The sequence below is a fragment of the Neophocaena asiaeorientalis genome, unplaced genomic scaffold (assembly GCF_003031525.2).
Source record: "Neophocaena asiaeorientalis asiaeorientalis breed wild unplaced genomic scaffold, Neophocaena_asiaeorientalis_V1.1 scaffold108, whole genome shotgun sequence".
NCBI classification, from domain to species: domain Eukaryota; kingdom Metazoa; phylum Chordata; class Mammalia; order Artiodactyla; family Phocoenidae; genus Neophocaena; species Neophocaena asiaeorientalis.
In genome coordinates, this window is record NW_020173770.1 from 4445692 (window position 1) to 4469214 (window position 23523).

At 48.7% G+C, this 23523-nt stretch overlaps 1 protein-coding gene across 1 annotated transcript in view; it reads left to right on the forward strand.

Moving 5' to 3' along the window:
* Positions 1-23523, forward strand: part of ADAM12 (ADAM metallopeptidase domain 12) — a 317443-nt gene that overhangs the window by 262378 nt on the left and 31542 nt on the right. The window contains exons 14-19 of the mRNA XM_024751588.1: positions 12409-12517; positions 12623-12821; positions 15472-15549; positions 17824-17932; positions 21317-21452; positions 22055-22163. Of these exons, the coding sequence (XP_024607356.1) occupies positions 12409-12517; positions 12623-12821; positions 15472-15549; positions 17824-17932; positions 21317-21452; positions 22055-22163 (740 nt within the window). The remainder of the gene's footprint in view (positions 1-12408; positions 12518-12622; positions 12822-15471; positions 15550-17823; positions 17933-21316; positions 21453-22054; positions 22164-23523) is intronic.

Below are 23523 nucleotides of genomic sequence, written 5' to 3' on the forward strand. Positions count from 1 at the left end.
AGGGCAGAGGGTGCTGGAGAGAAAGTCAGTGCTGCTGGAGGGCCGGGGGGCTGCCTTGGGAAGGCCCAGGGCAGACCTGATGTGTGAGTCTGTGATGGGGAAGGATGTGCGGAGGGGTAGCCCAGAGTGGGAGGCCCGGGCTCCAGAGGAAGAACACGGAGACAGACGTTTAAGGGCCCTGAACACCTTTGAGGTTCTTTTCAAGTTTTTTTTTTTTAATTTATTTATTTTGTTTTATTTATTTTTGGCTGCGTTGGGTCTTCGTTGCTGCGCGTGGGCTTTCTCTAGTTGAGGTGAGAGGGGGCTACTCTTCGTTGCGGTGCGTGGGCCTCTCACTGTGGTGGCTTCTCTTGTTGTGGAGCACGGGCTATAGGCACGCAGGCTTCAGTAATTGTGGCTTGCAGGCTCAGTAGTTGTGGCTCATGGGCTCTAGAACGCAGGCTCAGTAGTTGTGGCGCACGGGCTTAGTTGCTCCATGGCATGTGGGATCTCCCCAGACCAGGGCTCGAATCGTGTCCCCTGCATTGGCAGGTGGATTCGTAACCACTGTGCCACCAGGGAAGCTCCCCTTTCTGGTTCTTGAAGGTAGAGTGACAGACACGTGTGTCCCAGAAAAAGCACCCAGGTGGGAAGGTGGCCAGGAAGCGGCCGCTGCGTGATTGGATCCCTTAGAGACTGTTCACCACTTCCCGGGCATGGGCCGCTGGGCCTGGGCTCTGTATGGTTTGGCCCTTGTAACTCTCCCATGACCCCTGAGGGAGAGACAATGACTACAGCTTTACGGAAGGCAAAGCTCAGACTCAGAGGCTGGAAGTTATTTCCCAAGGTCATGAGGCTGGGATTTGAACCCAGGTCCTTGTGACCCAGAGCCCAGGTGTAGTTCTCACACCATGCCGTCACCCCAAAGAGCCAGTGATCGAAAGTCCCACAGGTGCTCTAGAATTAAATGGATGCACAGACGTGAAACGGGAAAGACTGAGTCTCCTGTGTCTCTCTCTCCTCCACTGCCCCGTCTTCTGGGGCCGGAGATCCAGGGCCTGGTAGGCAGCCCAGGGCACGGGCTTGTCACCCCAGGGTTGGCCGCTTGTCTCCTGCGTTGAGGATTCTGGCAGTGAATCCCACAGGGTATTTTCCAAGACTGTGGTCCCAACTGTCTTGTCATTCTTCTCCCTCTTCCCGTTGGTGGCAGGGTGACCTCAGTTCTGGCCAGAGGCCCCAGCTGTGGCAAGGGCACTGTGACCAGCCGGGCCCAGGCAGAGGGCCAGGCAAGCCCAGGCTCTGCAGGGGAGAGAAGTCCGATACGGGCCTTTGTCAGTCTTTATGGTGAGGTTTTGGGTCTAGGGGTGATGAAGGAAGTAAACGAGGGCGGAAAACAATGACTTAACCTCAGAACTTGGGTTTTCAGTGTGACGTGAAAGCCATGACCCAAGCGTGGAGAACGGGGCAGATGTTTCTTGGGGCTGGGGAGCCCAGTCACCACCCCCCAAAGCCAAAGATGCCCTTGTGCGCTGGGAACTTTCTGAGGGAAGAGAGAGAGCAGCCTGGATGCAGCAACAAGGGCTAACACAGCCTCCATTCATCCCATTCTCTGGAGAGTTCTTCCAGTGCCTCAGGTTTCACGGATGTGCTTGGGCAGGTGGAAGGAGAAGCTGGTGGTGCCTGGAGCCTTAGTGCTTTGTCCTTGGGCCCTGGCCCTCCTCCCTGGCTAGGCAGGAGGGCCCAGGCAAGGTAGGGCTTACAGCTTCCAAAGCTTCTCAATGACAAGCACAAAGTAGTCACTCACTGTACACACGTCACATGGTTGTATGGGCTCTGAGTGGCTTAGTGACTTCAGACACCTTTTAGCCAAGTGGGGTCACTTTGGGACAGTGACTCCTGCTGCAGGCCAAAGCTTCATGGCCTGAAGCATCCCTAGTGGCCGTCCCTTCCCAGCCTTTCTCCGGACTCGGTAATCTCCCCTTCTCGAGTTACAAGGGATCTTATAACACTCCCTTCCGAGGAGCATTCCATGGCCAGAGCACACAGCACTTGGAGCTTTTGGAGTGAAATGTGGTCTTTGGTGCCCTGCTGTATTAGAGCGTCTGGCCCCAGTTCCAGAGTGAGTCAGATGGAGCCCCGCCGTCCTCTCTGAGCTCCCACCACTGAGTGACTCAGCTGGCTGTGCGCCTTTGATTCATGGTGACCAAGGCTGGTATTCATTATCTCATCCGATTAGTCCTTCTCGAGCTGCCTGACCAGAGACAGACCCAGACAGGCGGACAAACTGACAGCGTGGCTCACAGGCTGAGCTTTTCAAAAGCAGTGGAGTTACCTGCTTGGAACCCTCAACATCCTTGTGAGCGAGGGTGGGGACCCCGGGGACCGCACCACTCCCGGAGCAGGGGCTGCCTCCCCGGGGCTCCGGGCCGGCCCCTTCTCTCCCCTCCCATCCTCACCCGGGCGACAGTGGGCTTGTCGTGAGGGGGCCATGGCACATAGACTGAAACATCTCTGACGTCAGAAATTCCGAGTTCCTGGAAACAACCAGCACGGGGACCAGGCTTGGGGAGCCCCTCAGGCTGGTGACTTCCTGGGGTTCCGTCTACCTCGGCCAACCCCTTCTTAGTTCTTGCAATCACCGCACAGACTTCCTCGGGAGAGCAGAGAATTTAGTGCCACCACCAGCTGTGGCACTGGTACAGTGGCCCTCTGTACCAGGGGGCTTCTTGGAAGGGCCTTCACCCACCCCCTTTGCAAATGCGGTGTGTTCCTTTCCTTGTATCAGTGTGGCAGCCTCCCTGTCAGGTTCAAGGGCACCATGTGAGTTTCCTCTATGCTCTAACTCAGTGGCTTACGACAACACAAATTTATCATCTTCTAGTTCTTGGGGGCAGACGTCCTAAAATCAAGATGCTGGCAGGGCAGTGTTACCTTCGGAGGCTCTAGGGGAAAATCTGTCTCCTGGCCTTTTCCAGCTTTGAGAGGCCGCCTGCAGTTCCTTGGCCCCTGGCCCCTTCACCCACCTTCAAGGCCAGCAGCACAGAATCTTCAAATCTCTGTCTCTCTCTGACTTCTGCTTTTGTGGTCAAATTTCCTTCTCTGACTCCGACCCTCCCTCCTCCTTCTGGTAAGGACCCTCGTGATTATATTAGACCAGATCACCCAGCATCGTCTCCCCATCTCAAGATCCATAACTTAATCACGTCTTCAAAGTCCCTTCTGCCAAGTAAGGTCACATCGTCACAGGTTCCAAGGATTAGGGCATGGACCCCTTTGGGGGGCCATTTTCCGGCTACCATAGGCAGTGAACAGACCACTTATTGGCAGGGTGACCTTCAGCAGGTTACTCAACCTTGTTGTACCCCGTCTGTAAAGTGGGGAGAGTAATACGTCTACCGCACAGGTATATCATTGCCCTCCAACATAGCTTATTATCTATTTCACATATGTGAGTATATTACACGTATATATCACATGCAGTGGCATGCAGCTTGCGCAGTGCCTGGGGCCATGGGGAGGGCTGAGATCTGATGGGAAGAGAGAGGGGGCTCAGCCTGGGGTGAAAGGTGTAGGGGAGCCAAGCAGGAAGGCTCCAAGCCGAGGTTGCCTTGGAGTGGTCATTGCCGGGGTGGGAGAGGAGGGGACTTCCTGCATGTGGAACAGCAAGGGCTAAGGTACACAGGAACGGGGGGCCATCTCAGGGAACTGCGGGCACTTCTGCTTGTCCAGAGCTTGGGCTGTGACCTGGAGCACAGAGAACCCCGTCTGCTACCCGCTTCTCTCATTTGCTAACGATTCAACGATGTCCTGCTATTGTGAGATGCTGACCAAGAGCCCTGGTCTGCCAGAGTGACATACTTCCCACAGTCCCAGTGCACTCTTACCTGGACCTCTGCAGTAGAGTCGGGATGTGACTGTCACAGTTCCAGGGGCAGAGGTCACTTCCTCGGCCAGGTCCCAGCCAGCTAGATGTGCCAGGCTGAGAGCAGCGTATTGCTGTGTTACAGTGGTTGCTTTGAATTAGCTTTTCATGTTTCGGAAGAGGAAAACTTATTGTCAAGGACACATTTGCAATCTTTCATTTCGAAACCATCCTTTAGCAAACGCTCTGGGATCAGGGCCACATTTGCTTTGGGGTCATTTCTGACCCCCTGTGAAGACAGTAACTCATAAGTCTAGGAGTCGCCGAGCTCTTGCTCTGCCGGCCCTCGCCATTGGCAACTTGGCCAGAATCCTCCGTTACACTCAGGAAGTCAGTTAGTTACTCACTCCCCAAATCTGGCTACCCAAACACTGACCAGATGAAGCCCTTCCTTCCAGCTAACTATCCCCTTTTGAGATGGACTTTTCTCAATCCAGCATTATATTTCAATAAAATAATCCTGCTTCCAAATCTTTCTACAAATAAATGATAGAAAATTCAGAACATATGCCTGCAACTCGTAACTGGCAAAGTCATATACTTTTAGAATACCTTTTGGGACTTTTGTTCATCTACTTGTTTTCCTAGTTATTATTGTTGATGACATTCTTGCTGGCCCGGAGTTGACTTTTTTTTTTTTTCTCAGTGATTTTTCTTCCACAAATCTTGCATCTCAAGACTTTATCTGGTGATGTCAAACCCTTAAACGTTATGTGCAACTCACACCATACCTTGTAATTAGCCCTCTGTCCACTTCAGTCTTAATAGCCACAAAGATTTTCTGTCAGTGTGACATGACCTTTATTCCTTCCAAAACACAGCTGGATATGTTTCTTCAGGCACAAAATTTATTTTTGCCAACGTCATTTATCCAAACCACTAGCATGATCGCTGAAAACGGTTGGAAATTAATCTTACAGATAACCGTGTGTCTAGAATCACAGTCTGCATCGAGGAAGTCCTGAAATATCTTAGTTCTATCTATTTTATCACTCACCAGAAAATAGTGTCACCTGATTGATGCAGTGTGAGCGGGCCAGACGATTTTTACGGGCATATTCAGTGTTTATCTGCCAGGCTAGTTTAAATGAGTTTGCTTTATGACGACATACCTGGAGCAGTCCAGTTACTGATCATCCACAACTCTGGTGGCTACAGATGGGAAGAAAAGGGATTTTTGCCAAGAGTCATAATGTTTAGGAGGCAGGGAAGTCTCCTTTTTGTCCCACTGTGCGAGAAAGAAATGATAGAATGTGTTTGCTTGGACTTCATTTTCCGATGGATGTGAAGGTCAATGTGGAAAAGCAAGACAGAGGGAGAATTATGGGGAGGACAAGCAGGCTTCAGTTGCTGTGAAGATGCCTTTGTCTGTGGACATTAGTGACAGGGGTTGGGGAAATTAGTGATGGGGGAGAAGCTGAGGTGACTGAGTTGGGGACGTGCGTTTGCATAACGGACGTGCATTTTAAGGAAAAGATTAGATCAAGTAAATTGTGGGCTTAGTACAAGATGTCATCATCTCTCTTTCAAAGGACATAATGACATCGGGAACTCCCAAACTACAATTATAAATATAATTGTTATATAACTCTGAAGATAAACCTGGTAATTAAATTCCATCGCTTCTTATAGAATTATAAAATACGGTACGATGTCAAAATTCCCTCTGAAAGGCTAAATTTCATCTTTTGATAACGGCAGAACATCTAAGAGCTCCGTTATTAAGAATTCAAAGGCTGTAAATTGATATAGTGGTGATAAGAAAACTTGTCACTTCTTTTCATGACACAGACACCAAGTCTCTCGTCTTCATGAAGACAGACACCTTTAAGTGCAGCAGATTTGAAGCCAGATCTGTACCTTTATAACATCTTACAAGTGGACAGAAGTCATTTACACCTTTTAGATTATTGACCCTTCTGTCTCTAAGATAAACGCCAGCTGGCTGCTCACACACAAAAGCCACGCGAAACGCTTGGCTGGACCCTCCTCCGCTGTTCTTCCTGGCACCAGTAGGTCCTGACAGCCAGGGCACTCAGGGTTTGCATCTTCTAGTCTGTTTCCTATAATGATGTTTTCTTTTATTGCAAGAGCTGTCCCTGCTCCCGAGGTCAGCATGGAACCCCCTTTCTGGTTTCCTTGCTTATAGGATTTCTTACTTTGTCTAAACTTTGAGGGAATGACAGTTTTCCTGTCCAGGAAGTAAAATGTCTGTCTTTTTGTGACTTTATACCTTCTTTCCTCTTAAGACAGCACGGTAATACTTCATGTGATGTAAATGAATAAGTGAACACCCAGAGTCACAGAAAAGGCAGACCAGGAGACAGTGTTCATTTACCCAAGATGCTTTGTTCTACGGAAACCACAACTGGCTTCCTCTGGGGAGGGCGGCGGAGACAGGATGTGCTTTCCCTAAATTGCTTTCCCTGTGGTTTTCACTCGTCCATTCTTGGAACACACCTGCTCTGTGCAGGCCTGAGGCACCATCTCAGTCCACAGGGGTTTTTACAGTGAGGCAGGGGCTTCGAGACATCACAAAAGGCAAAAGCAAGTGTGATAGATGCACAGAGGGGGCATCCCACCAGGATAAATGAGAGCAGCAGGGTCCCCAGGCTCGAGGGAAGGTGGTGATGGAGGGAGACCCTGAAGGACTCAGCCAGTGATGGCTAATAACACAGCAGCCCAGGCCCCTCATCCAACCAGCTCGAGCAGTTGGGTTCCAAGGAAGATGCCAATGCACCCGGCTTTGGTCATGTATCCATCATGACCCAGTCTTATGACCGGTGGCGTGGCACACTTGATGGGCCAGACTTGAATTTCATGCCCATCCCTTTGGCATTTGTTGAGAACGTTAACCCTACCTGAACCATATAAACTAGGCTTCCCATAAGAAAAAAGGTTTTGTTCCTAGGAAAAGGGATATGGGAGAGGTATTAGACAAAACAAACAATTGAATAATCACAAGCCTTCTACTCTGCACCTCCTTTTCACAAATCTCTACGGTTGCTCCAAACCACCAGAGGAAACACACACACACACACACACACACACACAGGCTCTCCTATAAAGAGAGGTTACCTGCTAGGAAGGGCATGGCCAATGGGCCGCTGGTGGTACCAGGTGGGGCTGAGCAGTGCCCAACCTCTAGCTGGGAGCTTGCTGGCCCCAGGAGGTGGCCCGAAACCCTGCGTGACAGTGTCCTACTGCTTGAAATTGGAGGTGAGGCAGCAATAGGGCATATTGTGTTCTGGATCAAGTTTCAACTGCTTATATACTTCTTCATTTATTTTCAGTTTAATTTATTAAACCCCTTGGTCTTTAAACACCATATTTCTCATGCAAGATTTCTCATCCCAACGTGGAGACTTCCGGGTAAGAAAATGTTAGTCAACTGGATGAGAATGGCCGTTGTAAGTGGGGTTCTGCCGCATCCTTCTCTCACTTCTGTCACTCACCTCCCCCGTGCCATCGGAACAACAGCAGTTTCAGAGTATTGATGAAAGTTGATCGAAGTTGATGAAAATTTTCAATCCCTAAGTACTTGAGGATGGAGAGGCAAAAGAGCTTGTGCATCAAGGTTAACCATGAATTGCCCATCATAGTGTACTTTCCCTTAATCCTCCAGATAAAAGAATGAAGGAATTATGTGACAAGGGATCAGGTATGCATTCTGGTCTTTGATTTCAGAGATAACTATCTAGCCTATCCCTAAGAGTATGCAGCCGATGAAATCATGAGCTGCTACTCACCGAGATGTGAGTTTCCTTTGCCACATTGTAGCCAGCAGTGTCATTGCTGTGCGTGTCCTGCCGATACATCAATGGTAGAATGTGATGTGGCATCTCCTACTCCCTTGAGTTTTGGATAAGAGCTGAAATGAACAAAACTCTTGGAAATAGACAGTTACTGCTTTCTTGCAAGAGACAGAAAGTTAACCCTCAGAACCCTGCATTGTTCAAGCCACTGGGCAAATTAATACCAGTTGGAGTAAATTTTACTGGTCAGACCCCACTCAGCTTTGTCTCTTTATGGACTGACTGCTACTGCATGCCGTGCCCAGCACAGTAACTAATAGTGGGGATGCCCAACAAATGGCATGTTAGTGAGCCAAAACGTTCCCATTCATCTAAATCGTGTCTCTTGGTTTAAGGGCAAGGAAAGGAATTACAGGGAAGATGCTCTTTGTTCCCAGAGTTCAGCGGAATAAAAAGGAGTCAAACTCAAGTGTCTTTCCTTGAGGTCTCCCACTGCCTCTTTCAAAATGGTGCTCAGCATCTGCGCGGTGTGACGAGGTTCTGGAGGACCAGCCCAGCCTGGCTGGGGCGGGAGGGGGACCCAGAATGAGCACAGGACTCAGGGAAGTGGGAGCCTCACTCACTGAAACAAGTAAGGAGGAGACGGAGGCAGGGAAGCTGAGATCCTTGAGCGATGACTGTACTTTTTATTTAATATACAAAGTATGTGCAGAACCTCCCAGGGTTTCCAACGAGGAGATTTTCTTTCTTCCCTCTCGTTTCCCAAGGTGGGTCCAGGAGTTCCTCACCCAGTCACTCAGCAGCCTTCATTGGCTTCCCGTGATGTGCTAGGCACTGGGGACGCCCCTCTGTGAAGGAAACAGGTGTGAAGCCCTTACCGACACCATCCTGAACTATTACAGTGTTAAAACACGGCAAGTGTTGCAAACAAGGTCAGCTCCAAGGAGCTCCCCTCCCCTCACATCCTTAATGTTCAGGGGCCAAGCTGTCCCCTTCCCCGTGATCAGTGGCCATCTTCAGTGTAACTCAGGTTTACTGAGAGCCTGGGGGACTCACTGAACCTCAGGTCAGGTGCTGTCCTTGTCCCCATCACAGAAATGAGGGAACAGAGTCTCAAAAGTTCCCATAACTTGACCAGGGTCTCCTAGTGTGTAGGGTTGACACCAGATCAGCCCATTATTGTGAGTCCCAAAGCCCCGGCTCTTCCAGTGCTGCAGCATGGCCACCGATAGTAGAAATCAAACAGGAGGAGGCCTTTCAAAAGGAATTGAGACTTGATAAACGTTTGCTTTTGTTTTTCTTAGATCCCATACACGCGCAAACATAAAACAGTTTTCCCAAAAGATTCGGCATCGGAAAGAATGGTTTAACTACTGACCTCTTTTTGAAAAATGTATTTTATTGAAGTAGGGTTGATTTACAGTGTTGTGTTAATTTCTACTGTACAGCAAAATGAATCAGTTATACATATATAGATATTCTTTTCATGTTCTTTTCCATTATGGTTTATTACAGGATATTGAATATAGTTCCCTGTGCTCTACAGTAGGACCTTGTTGTTTATTCATTCTCTATATAATAGTTTGTAGGTGCTAACTCCAAACTCTCAATCCATCCCTCCCCCACACCCCCTCCCTACTGGCAACCACAAGTCTGTTCTCTATGTCTGTGAGTCTGTTCCTGTTTCGTAGATAGATTCATTGGTGTCGTATTTTAGATTCCACATATAAGTGATATCATATGGTATTTGTCTTTCTCTGTCTGACTTGCTTCACTTAGTACGACAATCTCTAGGCCCATCCATGTTGCTGCAAATGACATTATTTCATTCTTTTTTATGGCTGAGTAGCACTAACCTCTTAATCTCTCCGTCGTGTCTTTTGAATCTCAGTCCAGCTGAGAAAGCACGTTGGACCTCGTGAACCTCTGTCAATGCTGGTTTAGAGGCTCATTGAGGTCAACTGACAAAATTGGGTTTGAGAAAAGACAAGAACATTTATCACTTGTTTAATTATTATTCCTAGGGTGTGCCTTCCTGCCTCCACTTTTTTTTTTTCTGGTAAAAGAGCTTTGAAAAGCTCACTTTGGCAAGCAACAGGATGGGTGATTAGGTTGTGGAGATCATGAATATACAGCCACTGAGCAAATAGAAAAAAGTAAAATCAAAAGACTCACTGTTGGGTGAGTGGGTACTTATGCCTAAAAATAAGATTCCCCTTGACAGCATCACAACAGAATAAAAGGGTCAGCATCAAAATAAGGGCTTCCCTGGTGGCGCAGTGGTTGAGAGTCCGCCTGCCAAGGCGGGGGGCGCAGGTTCGTGCCCCGGTCCGGAAGCATCCCGCATGCCGCGGAGCGGCTGGGCCCGTGGGCCGTGGCCGGTGGGACTGCGCGTCCAGAGCCTGTGCTCCACAGCGGGAGAGGCCACGGCAGTGAGAGACCCGCGTACCGCAAAAAATAAATAAATAAGCTGTGCATGAAGGGAGTGTGCTGTGGAAAACAAAGACTTCTTTTAACCATTTTATGGAGTTACGATTGACATACAAAAAGTTGTACGTATTTAGTGTGTACACCTTGATGAGCTTGGCGGTAAGTGTACACCTGTGAAACCATCCTCACAATCCATGCTGTAATCGTATCCACCACCTCCTACATATCCCTCCCACCCTCTTTATTATTTACTATTATTTCTGTGTGTATGTGACGAGAACACTAAACATAAGATTCACCCTCTTAGCAAATTTTTAGATATACAGTGTCAGCAACTAGAAGTACGGTAGATCGCTAGAATATTCATTTTGCATAACTGAAACTTTGCACACTTTGACTCATACCTCCCCATTCCCCCCAGTCCCTGGCAATGACCATTCTACTCTCTGTTTCTGTGGCTTCAACTTTTTTAGATTCCACGATCATGCAGTGTTTGTCTTTCTGTATCTGACTTATTTCACTCAGCATCGTGTCCTCCAGGTTCATCCATGCTGTCACACATGGTAGGATTTCCTTCTTTTTAAAGGCTGAATAATATTCCCTTGTACATACATACTAGCATTTTCTTTATTCATTCATCTGTCAGTGGACACTTAGGCCTCCTCTGTGTCTTGGCTCTTGTGAATAATGTTGCAATGAACATGAGAGTTCAGGTGTCTCTTTGAGATCCTGATTTCAATTCCTTTCGATATTTACCCAGAAGGTGAACTGGTCATCATGTGATAGTTCTACTGTTAATTTTTTGAGGAACCTCCATACTGTCTTTTGCAGTGGCTGTATATATTCTCACCCACAATGTATGAGGGTTTCCTTTTCTCCACATCCTAACACTTATCTTTTTTTTTTTTTTGATAACAGCCACCATAATTGGCATGAGGTGATAGCTCATTGCTGTTTTGATTTGTATTTCCCTAATGTGTAGTGATGTCGCCCACTTGAATGTCCTCTTTGGAGAAATGTCTTAACTGTTCTTTTGCCCATTTTTTAATCTCGTTAGGACAGAGACTTGTGTCCAGTTCAGGGAAATGCCCTATGGGAGGAGTGTGGGTCTTAAATGGTTTTTCAAAAAACAGAGAATGGGAAAATAAGAGGTCCAAGAGGGGGGCAACTTAGCACAGAGGTCAATGGCTGAACCTGTTGCTGGCCTCGACTGCTGCAGGGATCTTGTTTGGTTTGATTTGTCTGCTTCTTTGTTTGTTTAATGAGATGCTGAACGTGTCTGATGAGGAATCAGGTTGCAGAAAGATGGACTTTGTAGTAATAAGAACACCATCTGGTCCATGGGAGGAGGCGAGCATTGCCCCTCATGACATTGTCGCCTTGGAAGGCACGCGGAGCCTCCCCAGAGCAGGGTGCAGAGAAGGGCAGGGGGCAGAGCTGGGCTTGGGGAAGTTGGCATCCTGGCTGATGTGAGAGGAAGAGCCCAGACAGGACACCGGTGTGGGCAGGAAGGCAGTCCCAGGGCACCACACAGGGCACAGCTTATCTGAAGAATGGAGAACATTTTCCTGAATTTCTCACATAGTCTTCAACAGGTACCACTATGATAGGATTCGAGAGCCCTCAGAACTTTGGCAACGCAAACCCCAGGTACATGTTCTCTCGTTCCTTGACCGCAAGATGTGCTAAAAATGGCCATTTCCTGAGCTCTCTGGCTCCACGCCCCTCTGTACCGGGCACTGTCCTGCTGTGTAAAAAGACCATCAGATTTTATGCCTCCGCGGCCTCTGAGAGCAGTCTCTGCCTTGCAAACGCAGGCACTCGTTGAAGCCAGTGCTTGCTCCAGTAGGGAGCTTCGTGGGGCTGGAAATGTGGGGTAAGACCTCCGCGTTGCTCGTTTCTCTCTCTCTCTCTTTGCTCCCTCACATTAGTCATCATTATTCCTTGGAACCTGCTTTAACTTGCATTTTCTCACCGGAGTCGTGTGGGAGTTGTTCAAGAGAGCAAGCCTCCCCTTCCCCCGCAGCCGGCCAGCCACCCGCTTTGGGGTTGGGTCGGGTGCGGCCCCAGAGCCAGGCCTCATCTCTGGAGAGGCCGCACGTGCCATGGGCCCGGTTAGCAGCCCTCCAGAAGAGGGAGTGATGAAATGCATGCTTTGCTGTGAGCTGAGGGGTGCTTGTATCAGGCATCAGCAAAGATGCCAGGTGTGATTTCTCGGGACGCTGAACATATCTTCCCTTAACCTGAAAGCCTCGTGCTGTTCCAAGAAAAATGTTCAGAACGCTTGCAGGTGGTGAAAGTGCCGCTTTGCTTCTGTTTCAGGTGCTAAACCTGCCCCCGGGATCTGCTTCGAGAGAGTCAACTCTGCAGGCGACCCTTACGGCAACTGCGGCAAAGACTCCAAGAGCTCCTTCGCCAAGTGCGAGATGAGGTGGGGTCCGCCTCCTGACCGCGCCGTGGCTTTGAACTTCCCAGATCACTTAGGGCTGCTTCCAGACGTTCCCTCTTTGAGCACTGTCTGTTCTTGCCTTTCCAGAGATGCTAAATGTGGAAAAATCCAGTGTCAAGGAGGTGCCAGCCGACCAGTCATCGGTACAAATGCCGTTTCCATAGAAACGAATATCCCCCTGCAGGAAGGAGGTCGGATTCTGTGCCGTGGGACCCACGTGTACTTGGGCGATGACATGCCGGACCCAGGGCTTGTGCTTGCCGGCACAAAGTGTGCAGATGGAAAAGTAAGACCCATATGCTCCCTTGCATCACAAATGTAAGTCTGGAAGGGGGCCCACTGAGAAACGTCCTGTTGGAGAACTGAGTTACAGGGTTGGTTTGTTTTCCTAAATCCGCTTCTCAGAATGTTGCCTCTGAAATTCCATTCTTTGCACCTAGAAGAAAAAGTCAATAAATCCTAGATCCTGGTCTGACCATTGAGATGCAGATTTGGGAAAATCAAGCTTGTTTTCTCAGCTCTTTAGTGTTAATAAGTCATGTCTACACTCTGGATGTTATGAGAGTTTCCAGCCAGGAAATTACGCTGGAAGGGAACACAGCAACATATTATATTGTTTTTGGAAATGTGGTTTGGGTTTTTGGCACGGTGGGGACTTGTTCTCACCTGGACAGAATGGGAAGTCAGATGTAGTTTCAGAGAACCCCATACAGGGACAGGAGAGGGGAAGAGACGGGATAAGCTTAAAGCCAAAGGGTGTTCTTTTGGAGATCAGGGGGAAAGGTAGACTGAGATACTGGGGGTTGGGAGGCGGGCAGTTAGAAGTAAAGTCCAAAACGAAAAAAAAAATTTTTTGAGATTTTTATATTCTGCCACATTGTTTTTTCCCACCAAACTTTCTCATCGGACTGAATGGTAGCAAGTTAATAAAACACTTTAGGAAAGAAGATGCTTTTATTAGGCTCCTCCTTTTCAAAATGATTATGAAATCATTACTGACGTGGAGGTCACAGAGCAGAAAGGAAAGGTGCTGAGTCATCTCCTGTAGCAGAGTCCCCGTATGGGGGTCTCTGAGACTACATCTGACTTCCCATTCTGTCCAGGTGAGAACAAGTCCCCACCAGGACAGGAGTTCCCTCCACTCCACCCCCTCCCCCTTCCCCCATACACCACAAATGCTTTTATCCTTAAGGAAACAGGATGATAAGTGAAACATGTTATACATTCTGGGTGTCTCCTTAACCACACCCATTCGCTTATATTCAAGCCTTGACATTAGACTGACACCATTTAAACTGTGGTCTGAATAGCTAAGGCCAGGTGCCTCTGAACACTGAAATTCCAAGGACTCAATTTATCAGTGAGCTTTCCCCTTCATGTGCAGGATTCAATGTGCTTTGATCTCCTGCCTGCAGAACACTAGTTCTTTGAAAGCCGTCCTTAGCCTAGCCCGTGGGTTGGGGGAGGGCAGCACCCATATGCTGTGATTCTGCCTGGGGTCCTGCTGTGTTCATTGCAACCCCAGACGATTTCCTTTCTTAGCTGGCATGTGACGGTCCCCTTGGCCAAGATTCCCACCAGCCCTGAGAGCTGCTTGGACCAGCACGTTTTTTCAAAGGGCGTTAATCTTGCCTCAGATAAACTGCTGGGGTCAGATGGTGAATGTCTCATAGGAAGGTCCTATTTGATTAAAAACGCTTCTGTAATCTAAAAATTAGACTTTTCTCCCTTTGACTCCACTAATTTGTAACATCTTATGGGAGATAAAGAACCTGATCCCTTGAGTCTGGACTGTATTATGCACCTTTGAAATAAGACTAAACTCTTTCGACCAGCCCAGTACCATTTAGCGAATTGTTGAGAAATACAAGGGAAGCGTCTGTTTTACTCTGCTGAGCATTTCTGTTGATGCTTTATGTCATCGACGATAGTACTTATCAGTCGGTATTTTGGAAAATTTCCCATATTTTAATATCTCCCTTACCAGATTCAAGGATTCTTGGAGTCTTTGAGTCTGCATAGGGCCAGGTAAAGGACTAGTCTCTTTTGTTCTCTCCTACATCTTTTAATGGAGGGGGGAAATGCTGCAATATGTAGATTGCATTGCAAGCTCTAAACAAAAATCATGAGAAAGTCAGTTACCCTAATTGCAGGATTGACCAAAACCATATAAAATGCCATGAAGATAGACGACTTCCATAGTGTCCACATTGATGTGAGTCTTGAAATGGGCTGAGTTTGGAGGCAGGCATCAGGATCCATATCCGGGTCCAAGGCAAAGTGCATTATTCATATTAAATGAAAGATGGTCTTCCCCAAGCTTTCCTTTGCTTTCTCTTCTTTTTTTTTTCTTTTTTCTTTTAAATTTTTATTGGAGTATAGTTGATTTACAATGTTTTGTTAGTTTCAGGTGTACGGCAAAGTGAATCAGTTATGCATATATCCACTCTCGTTTAGATTCTTTTCCCATATAGGTCATTACAGAGTACTGAGTAGAGTTCCCTGTGCTGTACAGTAGGTTCTTGTTAGTTATCTGTTTTATATATAGTAGTGTGTATATGTCAGTCCCAATCTCCCAATTTATCTCTCTCCTCCTTAACCCCTGGTAACCATACATTTGTTTTCTACATCTGTGACTCTATTTCTATTTTGTGGGTGAGTTCATTTGTACCTTTTTTTTAGATTCCACATATAAACAATATCATGATATTTATCTCTCTCTGTCTGACTTACTTCATTCAATACGACAGTCTCTAGGTTCATCGTGTTTCTGCAAATGGCATTATTTTGTTCTTTTATATGGCTGAGTAGCATCCCATTGTATGTATGTACCACGTCTTCTTTTTCCATTCCTCTGTTCTTAAACACACAGCTAGATGCACGTGCGTGTGGTCATAGACAGACTGAGATATTTGCTGTGTTTCCCTCCTCTCCAGATTTGCCTCAATCGTCGGTGTCAGAACGTAAGTGTCTTCGGTGTTCACGAATGTGCGGTGCAATGCCACGGCAGAGGGGTGAGTAGGTGAACTGCCTTTGTATAGCCGGCCCACAGCAAGTTCAGCACTAAATCATTCCTTTGTAAAGGATTTTTGCCATCTATAACTTTGTAAAAATATAGCAGTCAGTGTCTCCTCAGTATTTTCTTCTGAAGACATTCATTTTATTCGACCTTTACGTAGCATAAGAAATGGGATTTTTATTTAACAAAGAAAATCAGATTGAGTGATAATTATCTTTTAAATTAACATTCTGGATTCTTTTTTAAAAGGGACTTTGTCATCTTCAAAGTAATTTTAACATTAACCTTCCGTCATGAAGAGTTTTTCATTAGCGTTTCAAACAGAGCTGTCCCTCCTACAGCCAAGATTCAGAATATGTGTCTGAACTGAAATACTTCCAAAAGGAATTAAAACAAAGAAGACAGAACGTACCGACCACATGTTCTTGAAATCACATACAATGGGTGTCAACTGAAGAAGGCTGTTATTTTAGTTCAGAGAATTTTTTGGGGGGTGGGGGGAGAGGATTCGAATTGTTTAAAACCTAGTTTATTTTTTCTGATGGGCTTAATTATTTCCAGTGGAATCATATTAATTTGACTAGCTCTGCCAGTGGTTCATTGGTTTTTCTGAAACCTTTTCTACGGATATTGTGCTCCAAATTCTATTTTTAAAATAGACACTCACCAATGATTGTAACGTAGAATCACGGAGGTTTCCATAAAATTACTCTTGGGCTGTAACCATAAAGGATTGCAGTGTCACCTCAGACGGGTTTGTTGATGGTGAGTGTAGCTGACTGTCAGTATAAAATGGAATCTTTGGATGTCTCCACTGGATCATAGATTTCTTTCTAACGACTGGAGGAAATGACCTAGCGCAGCCTTACTATTTGCCTGATGAAGCAGTCCAGGCCCCAGTGGGGATAGTGACACGTCCAAGGTTACATGACCAGTTAGTAGCAAGGCTGTGTCAGGGACCCTGGACTCCTCCCTCTCCAACATCCACACACTGGAGAGGCCATGACTTGGGAACAAGTAAGGACCCCGGTCCTTCCCTCGCGAGGCCGGGCTCACCAGCAGCGCCTCCAAGTGGGGTGTTAGGGCTGTAATCTCTCTGCCACAAGCTGCCAGGAGGGCACATGACTGTGATTGGCGGCAGGAGAGACCAGGGCGGGCAGGACAGTGCCTGAGCCCCAGGGAGTCGTACCTCAGCAGCAGCATCTCTGAGGAAGCAGGCAGGACACGCAGACTCAAGGCAACGTGGGCTATGCCGCACGGTAGTTACTTCTGCTCAGCGTCAGCTTCGTAGAAACACGCTTTCTCACTTATCGTAGGCTTTCCTGACTGTTGGCCTTCTTGTTGGAAGCATCTGGGGCAGGTGGTTGATTCAGAAAACAAGAGTCTGTGAAAGCAGGGGAACATCACAAGTGAGAGAAATGCCCGGAACATTTATCGTGTCTTAAAATATAAAAGTGTGTGTTTGGCTTCATGCCGCATCCGTAGCTCGGCCCTGACTTCAGGACACAAATTATCCAAAGTGCGCCATCTGTGACGTACCGTTTGTTTCTCTAAGCGGAAGGGAGACACTCAACGAGAGCAACCTTCCTGTCTTTTGCGGCTTTTCCTGATCATTTGTCAGTTGTTCCGCCCATTGTCAAAAGTTCTTTTTAGTGACTTGCATTTATCCGGCGTTCCCAAAGCGTTCAGCCTCATTGTCACAGAAATAATTCTCTCTTGTTTTCACACTCGTACTCCACTGGTTCCGGTCGTAGTTCCGCAAATTCCATGTGTGACAGCCTCCCCGAGCCTCCCATCTGAAGGTGCCCGGGGTTGTCGGGCCCGTGATGCCCAAGGGCATGGATTCCATGTCCCTGAAGCAGGGGCCCCTCCTTACCACGGAGAGGGCTTCTCATCTCGGCCAGATCAGGAGGGTTTCCTGGATTTAAAAAGAGGGACATGGAGATGGAGAAGAAAAAGGGGTTGAAAGGAGTGGGTGAGCCCTAACTGCCTCGATCCTTCTCTCAGTAGCTGCTGATGTAACAACGGCACATTATGTAAATCCACAGCCTTGGGCTCTGGGCTCACCTGTGTGGTGCGGGGTTGAGGGTTTATCCTCACAGCCGGATGTACGGAGTCTGACTGTATCGGTGGGATGGGGGCTCTGACCACAGGGCCTTTGCTTTGCTCTTGGGCTCAATTAGGGCTCAGAGACTTAGCGCTGCCCCAGGGGGACGTGCGTCCTAACCCTGCTTCCCTCTTGGTGTCTTTCTCCTCTGCTGCCCGAAAGGTGTGTAACAATAGGAAGAACTGTCACTGCGAGGCCCACTGGGCCCCTCCCTTCTGTGACAAGTTTGGCTTTGGAGGAAGCAAGGACAGCGGCCCCATCCGGCAAGCAGGTTAGTGGTGACGGCGCGTCCCAGGGAGTGGGCTGAGCTCCTGGGGGCAGTGGGAAGCCAGGCCCTTGGGGGATCCTTCCAAGCGAGACTGAGGGCTCACCAGCCGTCGGGCAGGTGCACAGCCGGAAACCCACTGAGGACCCCACGCAGACCTCACACAGCCCGAGGCCTCTCTGTTTCCAGACCCTCTCTAGTCGTTGCCTCATCTTTGCCGAGACTCGTCGCTCTGCTTTACTCAGAGGCTGAGTTTGCCGGGTCTTAGCCTGTGACCTTTTCTTAGCTAGGGTCGTTCTACCGCAGACTGCCAAGTGGGTATGAACTTCATTGTCGGATCAAAGGAATTTGTCAAGGCCAGCCTCGGTGTACGAGGGCTAAGAGGTGTGAAGTCAAATGCCTTTTAAAGCTCTTGCTAGAAAGACACCCTCCTCTTCATAAAGGGACGGGTCCCAGCAGCAGCAGCAGAGATAGCAACAGCTTCTCTTTGCTGAGCTGCTGTTACCTGCCGTGCTTCACGTTTTATATGCATTAGCTCATCGAATCCTTCTTTCCTTACAAGGGACCCGAGGTTCAGGGAAGTTAAGTAACTTTCACAGAGTCACACAGCTAAGACGGAGGCACAGTCTACCCGTGAAGAAGCCCCTAAGGGTGGCTGTGCTGGGACTGTCAGTTCTTTCCTCCTCAAAGACGTTGAGAAGTGGTCTGCTAGCGCAGGACCGTCTTCTCGGAGCTCTTGTCAGCCAGTTGAGGGGCAGGCCTGAGTGATGCCCACTTTAAAGTGAAAGTGCAGAGAGCCCACCGCGAGGTGGGGGAGTGGGGTGTGGGCAGGCGGGAATGTCCCGCGCACACTTGTGCTGCCACCTCGGTGCCCACCTGAGCCCCTGGACGCTCAGACTGTGGCTAACGCCACTACAGAGGACGTCATACGTCCTGAGTCCCGCTGTGACTGGAAGGGTTGAATCTGTGGCTTGGCTACTGTTTCCATGACAACAGACACAACACTGCTCTACAGGACCAGGCAGGGGGCACAGGGCCAGGAGGGAGAGACCCTCTGGGCAGGCACATCTGGAGAAACAGTGTTGTGAGGAATGGAGGTGAGCTCCTGGGCACCCTTCTGCTTAGGGACGGACGTGTCTCAACACTGCTCCCGAGACCGGCCCCGCAGCAAGTGGAAAAAGGGCCCCAAGGTCTTTCCTCTTAGCACACATCCATCCCGGGGGTAATAAGCCAGGCCTGGCCCAGCATCCCCGCCTTGATGGCTGGCCTCTTGCTGCAACGTAGTCAATTTTCTAATTGGCCATCAAGAGGTTATTGTTAAAAAAATAGCATTTTACTTTTTAATGCATCGGGGACCCTGCCACCTGTTCCATCCTCTGCATTCAAGTGAGCCAGGTGGCACTCGAGGAATTGCACAGGATGGCGGGAGACCGGCCACGTGCTCTGGGTCCCTTTTTGGTGTGGACACCAGGGGGACTCAGGTTTCGGGGTTTCCTAAACTTGGGGCGAACCCACAGAGTTGCCAATTCTTCATTGTACCAAGTAAGAATATTTTAAAAATGCAAACAACTGAAGAGCCGGACTCATCCACCATTGCCGTCGTATCATAAAAGAAAGTAAGTTTACACTCCTCCCCCCGAAACGCCTACAAAAGAGAGGCCACGAGAAGCCGGCTGATGGCTGCAAGGGGCATAGCCGCGCCCTGGGCCTCAGGGCCCCCAGTCCGCCTGCCTGCGGCCCAGAAGTTCATGACGCAAGTATTTCTCCAGCATCTGCCGGGCACCAGCCGCTCCTCCGGGTCCTGGGAGACGCTCGGTGGGCACAGCGCGGACGAGAAGCAGTGATGGGCGGGGTGACAGTGAGACTCAGGGAGGTGGGCCACGGGGCAGGCTCGATGGGACGCGGCGCCTGCACTGGAGGCGGGGATGGCACTGCCTGGGGTTCTGGCTTGAGCGGCTCGTGGAGACAGGCAGCCTGGGGGGCAGGGGGAGCGAGCTCAGTGTGCGGCCCAGTCAGTGTTTGACTGATAACTCGTCATTTTAAGACGTAGGGATTTGGAAGTATGGAACTAGAAAGTATGGCTGAAGCATGTTGCTCACTTTTTAACGAGCTGTGTTAAGAGACAACAGAATCCTCACCAGAAGCACCTGCGGCCGCCAGCCCACGGTCTCGAAAGAGGGACATCTGGGCCAGGAGACCAGAGCAAGGCTTTTCCAGTAACACAAGTGAATCAAGACGGTCCCGTGTTGATTGTCTGCCTTAGACTCAGACACATCCCTCTTAGGACTCGTCAGCTGGGGATGAAGTCCAGAAACAGAGAGGGTGTGAAGGCTTTCTCCCCCCGGGTGGGAGCTGCTGCTACTCTGGTTCCCAGCCAGCTGGATGTCGTGGTTGGAGGTGGGGTGGGAGAGCCCTGGTAACAGAAGCCACCTCCACAGCTGTCACCAGCAGCCCGAAAGGACTGCAGGGCACCTACCAGGGGGCACACAGACTGATGGCTGCTGGCAGGAGAACAGAGACAAATGAATTGAGACCTGTGCTCTCAAGGAATTCACCGCCCTGGTGAAACTGCAAATACAGCTCCTCCAAATCCGGGCATTTAGAGCCCTCCCCAGACGGCCCTTGCCCGCAGCTGCAGTTAGAAACCAGCGGGATGGTTTGATTTTCCCTTCCTTTCCACACCCTTGAGGAGTCTTCGTGTCTCTGCACTAAACAAAATGGGATCATATCACAGAAAGGGGGGATGTTTCCTTAGATAAACTAAACAGCATCCTCCCAGAGAAAGGGGTTTGCCCCCCACCCACAGGCTGAGTTTTTAAGTCCCTAACATAACGAAACAGAACCCAAGGGCATTTAAACTGAGTTTGCTTTTTCACCTTCTAATTTGATGATATCCAGAAGTAAGGTCTTGGTCTAAAAAAAAAAAAAAAATACAAAAAACAAAAATAAAACAGACGCCAACACCAAAGAATGAGAGAAGGAAAGAGCCTGCAGGAGTATGTTTGTAATGGGGGCTGGGAAGATTTCAGGTTGGGGACCACTTTAATTCTGATGGGATTCCAGTGACAGCTACCTGTTACTTTCGCCACCATTCCCCTGCTGTTGTCATGCCTGGGGGGCCCGTGTGACCAGAGAGATGGTCCCACTGGCCAGCCTGTATTCCCATTTAGCAAGTTCCAGACTTGTCAGAAATGAATACTGACGGGGCAGATTGCACCTCAGACACGACCTGTGAAGTGACACTAATTTATCAGTGCACCATCCAGGGATTTACTCACTCCATTTCTGGTCCTTCCTTCAAAGTTCATTTTGCCGTAAATGTCACAGTTTGATACTCCCCATCTTTTAGTTATATGCCTCCTCCTCTGAGTCAAATGCGCTTTGTTTCAGGTAACCAAGGTTTAACGATAGGAATCCTGGTGACCATCCTGTGTCTTCTTGCTGCCGGATTTGTGGTTTATCTGAAAAGGAAGACATTGATACGACTGCTGTTTACAGATAAGAAAACCACCATTGAAAAGCTAAGGTACCCTGGGTTAGGCTCATCTTTTCAAGAAACGGCATTTGAAAGAATGTGCGATGGGCTGCTTCGCACTGTGTTTCCGTAGCAAAGAAGAGGTCAGATTTTCTGTTGGTTTTGGTGTTTTAACATTTCTGCCAGACCAGCTGCCCCCTTCACTTTCCCTTCAAACTATTTGCAGTTTATTACATAAATAAGCAGGGTGTTGATGAATTCCGCTGGTGTATTTTTCCCACCCTTACGTTGGTACTTTTTACAAGGTGGAATATTAAAACATTTTTATCAGACGGGGTAGCTTTCGATCCAAATATATTCCAGGACATCAACACTAAAATGCCAGCTTCACGCGAAATGTCTCCCAGGCGTCCCAAGCTGTGTGCCTTAGATTATAAGAACTAATTTAACAGAACAATGGCTTGGGGGGACGAAACTCAGTATTTATGTTTTAATCTTGTAAGAGTGTTAGATAACTTTTCTCTTGCATGTTTACCACACTAAGTTAAAAGAAGTGAATTGCATTTTGCGTGTCCCTGTGAACAAAACAGAAAAAGTCAAGTCAGGCAGGGGGGACAGCGCCCTCACCAAGCGTGTCTGGGATTGCATTGCAGGTGTGTGCGCCCTTCCCGGCCGTCCAGTGGCTCCCAGCCTAGTCAGGCTCACCTTACCCACCTCAGCAAAGGGCCGATGAGGAAGCCACCACCTTCCAACACACCTAAGGTGAGTTTTGAACAAACATAAGGAGCGAGGCTTCCCTGGGGGCGCAGTGGTTGAGAGTCCGCCTGCCGATGCAGGGGACACGGGTTCGTGCCCCGGTCCGGGAAGATCCCACATGCCGCGGAGCGGCTGGGCCCGTGAGCCATGGCCGCTGAGCCTGCGCGTCCGGAGCCTGTGCTCCGCAACGGGAGAGGATACAACAGTGAGAGGCCCGCATACCGCAAAAAAAGCAGGTTTTTCAATAAGAGCTTGAGCAGTAGACCCTGCAGCCTCTTGCTGTGAGACACCGGGTCAGCACCCTCGGGACCACAGGGGCTTCCCGAGGTGACGGCTGGCACTGGAAGAGGCTCACGGTGCCAGGTCCCATGGAGACCATGTGCCCTGTGGGACATGCTACATAGTCATCATCCCTCCAGTCACCCAGGTGGCCACGGTCCTAGGAGGCCCACCGGGTATGCTGACCAGGCAGGCTCCTGCAGCGGGACCCCTTCTGAGATTTGAGAATGCCACTGACTGGGTTTGGGAGAGCTTCTGCGGCCCGCTGCTACTCCCAGGGTATTTCTGAGAGTTACACTGACCCCTTGGTCAGGCCCATTTTGCTCCAGCCCTGGGCTGTAGAAGCTCTGTCCAACCTATGGCTTCAAAGAGCTGGACCCTCAAACCAAAGTACCTCATGGTTCCCTACTGTCTCTTCACTTTCCTGCTACCTCGGTGAATCATGACGAGTGTTCACTCTGATATTTAGGCTCCCCCACCAAGTGTTTTTGATGTACCTATGGGTTGGGTTCCAAAGGGGAGACAGCTGTTCCTAATAAGTATTATCACCTTTCACCCCTAACCGTGGGAGACAGGACAAACAGCTTCATTTGCAAGAGCCAAAGATGCAGTTTTATCTTGAAGAGTCAAAAACCAGAAATTACCCAAATATCAATGAACAGGTAAAAGGGTAAACACACTTCGGTATATTTACACCGTGGAATGCTACTCAGAATTAGAAAAAATGAGCTATTGATACACACTACATCTTGGATAAATCTCAAAGTAATTATGATGAGTGAAAGAAGCCAGACCAAAAATGATGATTTCATTTATATAAAATTCTAGAAAATGCAAACCAATTTATAGTGACAGAAATCGGATCAATAGTTGCTGGGAGAAGGAGAAAGGGGGGGGGCGGTGGGAGGGAAGGATGACGGGCTGATGGATATGTCCATCGCTTTACTTACTGTGATGGTTTCATGGGTGTGAATCTATGTCAAAATTTACCAAATTGTACATTTTAAATATATGCAATTAATAGTCAATGAAACCTCAATAAAGCTATTTATAGAAAGGAAGAAAAAAGGGAGGCAGGGAGGGGCAG